Here is a 9,192-nt window from a genome sequence, read left to right as displayed (position 1 = left end):
TCCCCCAGGGACCCCAAGACGTGCAGTCAAAGCTCTCTGCTGCACAGGCTTCTTCCATCCTACTTGGGAGGGATGTTTGCATTGCCTTCCACTGAGGGGGAAACAGGCACGGAGAGCCCTCAAGACGCACTGAAAGGAACCCAGGTGCCGTGTGCGGATGCCTACACGCAGGTTCGTGGCCCCCCACCGCCACCCAGTACCAGACACAGAGACACAGTCGTTGCAGGGTCAGGGGTGGGGGATCCAAGGCCCCCCAGATGGACAAGTGCCTTTCCCACGCCCCACCCCTAAGTGGGGTGGATGCTTCTGCGCTCAGCAGCGAGGTTCTGGCGTCCCCTTGTGGGAGGACCTAGGACCTGGACCCAGAAACCAGGCAGAAGGGTCAGCTGGCCCCCGTCCGCATAGTCCTGCCCTCCCCTCCCTGCAGCGGGAACGGGGGACTCTAGCCAGGAGTTTTTTAGCTGGGTGGTGGGGTAAGTCTCATCTTGAGTGAGGGGCTCAGTTCGGAGGTGACAGTCTCAGTCGAGAGTCGGGGTTCAGCCGGGGGTGCGGGTTCAGCTGGGATGGAGGGCTCATCTGGGAGCTGGAGGTTCATCTGGGGTCCCGGCTCAGCCGGGGTGGGGGGCTCATTCTGGCCTTTAATCTCAAGGAAAGCCTCTGTTTTTCAGCCACTGGCCCCTGGAGTGAAACAATGTTTGGCTTGGAGGGGCTGTCCCAGCACTAGCTCCCCTCTAAATGCCGTAAAAAGGGGCAGGCTTGGGACAAGCAAAAACACCTCCTCCCCAAGCGTCCCAGTCGCCCCCTAGTGGGGAATTCTCGCCCTGCGGAAAGGGAGGAGCCCAGACAGCCCGTCCCTCTCCCTTCCCGCCCCCCTCAGCACCGTCACCCACCCGGAAGCCCCAAGCCTCGCCGGAGGAGACGGGAGGCAGAAAACTCCACTGCCAGAGCTGCCGCCTGAAAACACAGCCTCCGACAGTCAGGGGCCCCCACCCTGAGAGGGCGAGGCCCGTGCGCTCCGCCCCAGCGTCACTATTTCAGCGTAACAAGAAGTTGGCATTTATTAGCCGCCCTTGGGGTGCTGGGGTCTGCGCTTAGGAGTTTTGTAGACAGTATTTCTCATTCAGTCCTCATGACAGCTTCTGAAGGATTTAACTATTATCCTTGCCTTTTACGGAACAGGACACAGGCACAGAGAGGTTCGGTTACTTGTCCCAGGGCTACACAGCAAGGAAGTTGGGACTCCAGCTCCTTCTCCTTCTCCGTGGAGCCCCCACCAGGAGTGCAGGGCAGGAAGAAGGGGTGATGACGCTGCGTCCCCCCACTTCCACCCCCGCACCCTCGCCCCAGCCCCCCGCAGTCCCAGCTTCCAGGACAGCGCCCTGAAACTCAGCACGTGGTAGGAGGGGCCCTCGACTCCCAGGAAACGGCCCTGCTCTGAGCTAGCTCAAAGTTCAGGTTCAGGAGCACCAAGAGCAAGTCTTCAGGAGGAGGGCTGGATCTGCCCTGGCTCCTGCAAAGACTTGCAGAACCATTTGCACGGTTTCTCCCCACTATCCCTCTTCCCAGTGAAAAGGAGGCTTGGGTAGCAGGAGCCAGGGACTCTCCTGGCTTCCACCTGGCACCTGGCAAACCAAGACCTGCAGAGGGGTTGGGAGCCAGGTGACTCCTGTGGGCTCATCGAAGCGAGGCCTCAAAAGCTCTTGGAAGCACTTGCACCTGAGCAACGGGAGAAGCTGGCTTCTCTGATGAAATCCAAAGGGCAACAGAAACCAGAAGTGGGAGAAGAACTCAGGCGGTGGGCAAGGAGAGATGGCTGCGGTGCAGACTGGGCAGAGATATGAGATAGCGGGGGTCTCACATGCAGGCAGCTCCTTGTCCAGGGGTGCCCTCCATGCTCAGGAAGAATCACCAGGTGAAGACCCAGCTTGGGAAGGAGCGTGTCATGGCCAAGTAGCACGCAGAGAGCCCTTCAAGAGGGGCTTGTGCTGGTCCCGAGTCCTCTGCACTCAGGGGCGCTCTACCCTGAATCCCAGAGTCATCTCACCTGCCCCAGGACCAGGTCTTTGCCAGTAGGGTACGGAGAAGGCATTGGGGCATCCCTTGGGGGCTGCCTGGTGGAGGCAGGTGCAAAGGTTTCATGTGGAAGAGCTCGCCACTGTTTCATGGTTCGGAGGCTCCTCTTTCTCCTCTAGTTCCAGCCCCCAGTCACCCTCTCCCTCCTCCTTTCTCACAGTCTCCTCTTCCTTATCTTTATTGCTGTGGAGACAAGAGGGGCCAAGATAACCAAAGTGAAAAGGACTGACAGTGGTCCAGGCCTCTTAACGAGTCTCACAGAACCTCTGAGTCCTGCAGGCAACCTTGTTCCCATTGTACAGAAGGGGATGCTGAGGCTCAGGCAGCTTAGGACACCAAGGAAGTGCAGGAACCCCCGCTTGAGTTGCATGATCCCAAACCAAGCTCTTAACGTCTACTCCCCCTGCCCCCCCCCCCCGCTTCCTGGGTGTCAAAACCATGGTTGAGTGGATGGGCAGAGAGATGAGGGGATGGATTGATGGATGAGTGGATGGGCTAATGAGCAGATGGGTGAACAGATGAATGTGTGGATAGGTGATGGAGGGAGGGAAGGAGAGAGACAGGGAGGGAGAGATGATGGATGGATGATGGACAGCTGGAGGGAGGGAGGGATGGATGGGTGGATGGATAAATAGATGGATAAGTGGATGTGAACAGATGGGTGGATAGATGAGTGGGGTTGGGGATGTGATAAAGACTTTATAGATCCCAGTTGAAACACATATGAGGAAGGGGATTCTCTGGGAGGAAGCCAGTCTCTTTTTGCAGGTAGATAGTCAGGAGGAAAGTCAGTGAGATTATGTGAGGCCCCCATCGATTCTGAATCAAAGAATAATTACCCACTGGTCCTGCCCTGCCTCCTCGGAGGATGCTCAGAGAAGCGAGGATCTCAGTAACGGAAGGGGCTTGGAGAGGGGAGGGGCTTAGAGGGGCTCCGAGGGGAGGGGCTTGGCGCGAGGAGGGGCTTACAGGGCTGGGACTCAGAGAGGGGAGGGGCTCAGAGGGGAGAGATTTAGAGATTTCAGGAGGGAAGGGCTCAGAAAAATGACGACCCACCTTTCCCGGGACTCGCTGCAGCAGACGGCATAGACCAAGGTGAGGACAAAGATGAGGAAGAGGAAGGCCGGCGTAGCCCCCAGCCCCACCAGCCACGGCTTCCGCTGGGCCACTGCGGGTGGGGAACAGGGCGGGGTCAGCTAACTGGCCGCCAGACTGGGGCTCCCTTCCCCACCCACCCCAACTCCCTCCCAAGGCCTTACAGGGCTGGGCCTGAACCAGCGAGGGGACCAGAGCCGCGAGAAGGGAGAGTGGGCTGGGATTAGTCCAGAGCCTATCCATCCTGCTCCGTCTGTCCTCGCCCCTGTCCAGAAGGTTCTGAGGTTGCAGCTCTGGCTAGAGGAGGAAGTGGCCTGCCCAGGGCATCCTAGGGCAGGGTGTGGCTGGTGCCACAGGAAGTGAGAGGTGGGGCCGCCTCCTTGGGTTCCAGGCACCCTGGGGAGGGCGTCAGGGTCCCAAGCACCCCGGGTGTCCCTGAGGCCCATGCTGACCTGGTCGTTACTCAGAGCCAGAGCCATGGGAGGGAGGAGAGGCTCAGGAAAGATGCAGAACTCATTTCCTGAGCACCTACTATGTGCCAGGTTTTGCAATGGCTTTCAAGCCCTGGGACGTCCTTCAGGCGTCACACTCTGGTGTTCAGAAATCTTGCCCTCACGTTGCATAAGAGGAGCCAACTTGAGGCTCAGAAAGGTCAAGCCACTTCCCTGGGACCACACAGCCTTCTAGAGGAACACAGTTCTCCCAGCTAGGAACATCCCCTCCCCCAACTCTCTCCCATCCTAGGACATGAACCTCCCAATTTGACCTTAGCCAGAACCTGCATGTGCCCCATCCTTTGGGCAGCCTGGGCCAAGCTCTGCCAACAACTGTCAGGGAGAGCTGGCCAGTGGCTACCCTCTTTCTAAGTCTCACTATTTTCCCCTGGAAAATGGGACTGACTGCGTGGAGATTGGGACCATAAGGATGCTAGGCGTTCCATGGGAGCATCTATTAGGGCGTTTATTACGTTTCTTTTATTTATGGTTTTTCCGCCCCCTGGTGGACAATCCTGGAGATGTTCCCAGACAGACGCTCCCTACCTTCTGGGCTGAATCCTACCAACCCCAGCTACAAGCTCCACAAGGAAGCCCCAAGTGCCAGCCTTTGTCAAAGTTCTCACTAGGCAATGGTTAACGTCCAGGACAAGGTCCGGGGCCCAGAGAAAGTGAGGAGAGGGGGGAGGCTGGAGAGAGGGAGGCGAGAGTGCTTGTCTCTTCCCAAGGTAGTGCACCCTCGGGCACCCCGCCCTCCAAGACCCAGTTCTCATAAACGGAGTCACGTGAGCCAAAACACTGAGGGCAGGAGGAGCAAGGATCACCTAGGAGATGGCCCTTGGGGCTCGAAGTCCAGGGCTTAGGACAGAAGAATTAAGATTGCAGGGGGAGAGTTTAATCTGCACAGGGCATCTGGGCGCCGTGGAGTTTGGTCTCCCATACCTGCCTGGGCATTGCCCCCACCCCTAAAGCTGTCTTCCCCAGAGGAAGCTAAGTCCTAAGGGATTATGGAAACCCTTCTGAAGGGCTTTTCCCGGAGAGACAGCCCCTGGCTGATACTGGTCCTGAGACTGAGTGGGAGGGAGGGGGTTCTGGCCAATAGATATGAGGCAGTGGGGAAAGAGCTCAGGCAGTAGGTAGAGGCAGGTGGAGCCATGAGATTGCGGGGGCGTGGGGGATCCTCAGTAACCAGGGATGGTCTCCAAGTGCAAGAAAAATCAGCAGGCAGAACACATCAGGAAACCGGGTACATAGAAACCACATCACGCACAAAGAGCCCTCCTTTGGGGGGGGGTAGGTCCCAAGCCTCTTCATCCAGGGTGCTGTGCTCTCAGCCCCAGGCGGAGTCACTGCAGCAGCCTCAGGTCCAGGTCGTTGCCTCTAGGGTGTGGAAGGGGCAGCTCAAGGGGGCTGCCTGGAGGAGGTGGCGAGCTGTTTTCACATGGCTGTGCTCCTGACTTTCTCCTGGTCCCTGGGCTCCCCGTTCTCTTCCGCCTCCATCCCCAAGCTCCTCTCTCCTTTCTTTCTGGCCTTCTTCTCCATCTTGAGCTTTTTCTCCTTCTCTGTCTTCCTCTTCTTGCCTTCTTTACTGTGGGGACACAAAGGCCCCCGGCCACAGTAAGAAGCAGAGGCACTCCCATTTAACGAATGCGTACCTGAGCCCGGCCTTGTACTGAGTGTTTTACAAAAAGGATCTTTGTTGAATTTTCCAAACAGCCCTAACAAAGCATCCTGATTATTTCCATTTCACAAAGGCAGAAACTAAGGCATAATTGTCCCATGGAAGGAGGGTGGATGAGAGAATAGATAGATGGATGGATGAGAGGAAGGATGGACGGATGGATGGATAGATGGATGGATGGATGGATGGATAGATGGGTAGGTGGATAAATGGGTGAGAGAATGCATGGATGGGAGAATGGATGGGTGGGAGGACAGACAGATAAGTGGTTAGGTGAATCAAAGTCTTCAAGGAAGGAAGAATAGATAAATGGGTAGGTGAGTAGATTTGGAGGAAGGTGAGAATGATGGGTGGATGGGTGGGTGGGTGGAGAGGTGATGGGTAGATAAGTGGTTAGGGCAATGGATGGTTGCATGGAGGAGTGAATTTAACTGGGAGGATGAGTGAATGAACTGGAGAAAGAAGAAAATGTTGGATCAATGGATGGGAGTGTAAGTGGGTAAATGAATGGCAGTGCAGATGGATGGATGGATCAGTGGGCTAATGGGTAGAGAGATGAATGATGGATGGTTAGAGGGTAAAGACTGGTTAGGCAGATGGATGGATAAATGTACAAGTGGATGGGTGGATGGTGGAGGAATGAACCAGGCAGGAAGGGAGTCCCACTTAGGAGCACCTGTGGGACTCGGAGCCTCCAGCACATTCTGAGAGTAGGAATCACATTTTACTGGGGCTGAGCTGGGTCTCAGACAAAGCACAATCTAACCCACACCTCTCCCTCGGACACTTCTTGGGTTCAGCTGAGAATCTTCCAGCCAGGATCATCTCCTCCCAGCTCCAGAGCTCCTACTGTCCCGAAGCCTTTGTGCAAATTTGGTTCTTGTCCCCAAAGAGCCCCCAGCCCTGATGGCATCCTGAGCCCTCCCTCAGAAGCACATCTGGAAACAGGATCAGGGGACACACTGAGTCCAGGAGTCACCCACACCAAATGACACACTTGTGCATGGACACCTACACAATCCCACACCACAGTCTTGTTCAACAGGTATTTACTAAGTGCGTACTGTGTGCCAGGCCCTGTGCTGGGCACTGGGGACACAACCAGGACCAAAGCTAAGTTCTGTTCACTTACTGGAAGCCACTATGTAGTTGTTGAGAAACCAGCAAATGACAAAGATAATTTCAGTTGGTGGTACGTGCAAAGATGGAGGGCCATGGGAGAGAGAGTGTCAGGAAGGCTGGTGGTCAGGGTGGGCTTCCGTGAGAAGGAAACATCTGAGCAGGGGCTGAAGGAAAGAAGGAGCCAGCTAGAAGATGTGGGGAAAGGTGTACCCATCAGAGCCAACAATGAGTGCAAAGGCCCTGGGGCAGGAACGGGCTTGAGGTATTCAAGGACAGAAAGAGGTCATCTGTGGACACCCATTCCTCCCCTCCCTGAGGAGGGGCCTCACACAGATCCCCTGACCCCCTGCACACATCTACACATGCTCACATGGGAGTACCTTGGGTCCATATCTTCGTACACGTTGGTATCCGTTCTCAATGTGTACTCTTCATCCTCAGCTCTGCAGAGAGAGATAGAGGGGTGAGGGTGGGTAAACGGCAGGAGGGAGGTGGGGACAGCCTCAGCCTCAGTCTCCTCCAGGATCGGGAACTCCTAGAAGCAAGGAGGGGGTGGGCTGCATGGCTGTCCTGGGCTACAGGTGCATGGGGAGCAGGGAAATGGGGACAAGGGGGAAGACTAAAGAGGGTCAGGAAGCGGAAGGGGGTGCCCAGCACTTTGGGGAGTGGGGAGAGGAAGGTAGGGGGCGCAGGGGAAAGGGGCCCCCACCTGACTTTCGAGCACCAGATGCGGTTGGCCAGCATGAGGAGAAAGACGATGAACAGGAACCCCACGACCGCAGCCAGGCCCACCAACCATGGTTTCAGGCGATGCTTGGAGGCTGTTGGGAGGTGGGGGGAGAAAGACCTCAGAAATAGGGAAGGGTAGAGGGGCCCCTGAAAGGAGAGAGGGAGGAGTGTGCGGAGGATGCTCAGACAGAGGGGTCTTGGAGAGGGGCTGGCTTTCTGAGGTGGGTTTTAGAGAAGGGGAGGGGCTTACAGAGGATGGGACCTCAGGGAGGGGGGTGCCCAGGAGGAGTGTGGGGGAGGGGAGGGGGCTCCGAGAGAGGCCTGACCCCATCCCTCTTCTGCCAGCCCCTTCCTCTCGGAGGCCTCGGCTTCTCATCACAGAAGACAGGGAGGTGGCTGAGTCCACACGTCCTCCTGCCCACCCCGCAGGTCAGAGCCCTACCTTGCTGGGCCTCAGCCGGCGACAGGAGCAGGGCGCTGAGTAGGAAGAAGGTCTCCATGGTCCCCATGGCTGGAGCAGCCCACGGCCTGAGTGCTGGAGTGGCGGCTGGTCGGTCCAGGAGGCCCTGCCCGGCCACTGACGGGGGGTGGGGGGGGCAGGCGGGCCTGGGGTGGGGCAGGGCAGGCCCGCCCAGAGAAGATCCTCCCTCGCCCCACCTGGTCGGCCTTCCAGGAGGGCAGACTCTGGAGCTGGTGTAACAATTAACTCGGGAGTCCAGCCACCCCACCCTGCGCCCCGCCCCAGGACTGCCAGCCTTGGCCTCCAGGCCCCCAGCCCCTGGGCCCTGGCTGAGATGACCTGACCATCCTTCCTGGCCACGGCTCAGTGCTTTTACGTGTCCTTATGTTCCCTTCTCTGCACATCCCAGGAAATTTTGCTGCCTGCATTTTACAGAGAAGCCAGGGAGGCCAGGGGCACCAAAGCTGGGCAGAAGTAGTTGGAGCTGGCATGCGAACTCAAGTCTCCCTCACCAGCAGCTTATGCTGCCCCATCCTGGCTCCCTGACCCCTGGGAACAGCTCGGGACTGAGCACGGGGCCAAGAAAGGATGGCCACATGCCCACCGTCCACCTTCAAACCCAGCCGCTCCCTTGCAGCCGGAGATGGGGCCCCTCGGGCACCGATGACTCAGGCTCCAGCCTCTCCTGGCCGCCAACCTTGGGCCCCAGGTTGATTAGATATGGAGCCTTGCCCAGGAGAAGGGGGACCCCACCCCAGCTGCCACTGGACAGCCGCGGCCCAGGCATGTGGCAGGAAGGCTGGGGTGGGGAAACCCGGCCTTTCTCTGGGCCTGAGACCTCCGCAGGGCCCCTGGGGGCTGGGGGAGCCCCAGCATCACTGCACACACGCGTACGGAGTGCCCTTGTCTTCCTGGGGCCCCCTCCCTTCCTGAGGCCGTTTCTGGGCTGTGTGCCTCCGTGGTCGCATCTGATACACGGGGGCAATAAGTCCGACCTCGGAGGACTCGATGAGGTAGCACACAGAGCGGGCTTGCTTGGCACAATAGCGGGAAATTATGAAGCACTCGCTAAGGGCTGGCCGCTACTATTATTATGATCAGTTTTAATCTTCTTAGCGTTTTTGCTTTACAGGCGGAGGTTGGGCGGGGTTTCGGCTCTGGGAGCAGGAGGGTGGAAATAACCAGTGTCCAACCACCGGAGCCTGCAGCCAGGGAAGAGAGCGTCCCCTGTCCCCACAGCGTGGGTCAGTGGAGAAGGGCTCCGGTGTGCACGAGTCTGGTCTATACAGCCGCCAGCGGTGCTGAAACTGGCTCCCAGGCCGGAGGGCAGGGCCCGGCTCAGCCCAGCCTCCAGAAGGCACTTCGGACTGGCGGGTCTTTGAAGGCGATGGAGGGGCGGCGGGGGGCCTGGGTGGGGGCGCCAGCAGGGGCGCCCTCCCCACCACGGCTGGCATCCTCATCACCCCGCCAGGCCAGCGCCAGCTGCAGGTCCAGCTCCTCCAGATCCTCGCCCTCCAAGCTCTCGGGCAGCTCCCGGG

At 58.3% G+C, this 9,192-nt stretch overlaps 2 protein-coding genes across 3 annotated transcripts; both read right to left on the bottom strand.

Annotated features, from left to right (window-relative positions):
- Positions 1-1,040: 1,040 nt before the first annotated feature.
- Positions 1,041-3,842, bottom strand: LOC106728969 (small integral membrane protein 24). The gene is made up of 3 exons (XM_014554736.2): positions 3,333-3,842; positions 3,130-3,241; positions 1,041-2,256 (listed from the first exon to the last, which is right to left on the bottom strand). Exons 1-3 carry the CDS (start codon positions 3,409-3,411, stop codon positions 2,136-2,138), a joined length of 312 nt encoding a protein of 103 aa, XP_014410222.1. The 5' UTR covers positions 3,412-3,842; the 3' UTR covers positions 1,041-2,135.
- Positions 3,843-4,102: 260 nt separating this feature from the next.
- On the bottom strand, positions 4,103-8,588 carry LOC102516682 (small integral membrane protein 24). Of its 2 annotated transcripts, none has more exons than XM_032465988.1 (4): positions 7,637-7,825; positions 7,175-7,286; positions 6,846-6,908; positions 4,103-5,250 (listed from the first exon to the last, which is right to left on the bottom strand). In XM_032465988.1, the coding sequence occupies exons 1-4, from the start codon at positions 7,701-7,703 to the stop codon at positions 5,100-5,102; spliced, it is 393 nt and encodes a 130-aa protein (XP_032321879.1). In that variant the 5' UTR covers positions 7,704-7,825; the 3' UTR covers positions 4,103-5,099. The 2 variants fall into 2 exon arrangements, with proteins under 2 accessions (XP_032321879.1, XP_032321880.1); XM_032465989.1 differs by lacking the exon at positions 4,103-5,250 and adding an exon at positions 6,425-6,629 and having other exon boundaries at positions 7,637-8,588.
- Positions 8,589-9,192: the final 604 nt, after the last annotated feature.

Source organism: Camelus ferus, chromosome 22, assembly GCF_009834535.1.
Source record: "Camelus ferus isolate YT-003-E chromosome 22, BCGSAC_Cfer_1.0, whole genome shotgun sequence".
NCBI lineage: Eukaryota > Metazoa > Chordata > Mammalia > Artiodactyla > Camelidae > Camelus > Camelus ferus.
This window is presented reverse-complemented; position numbering and strand designations above follow the sequence as displayed.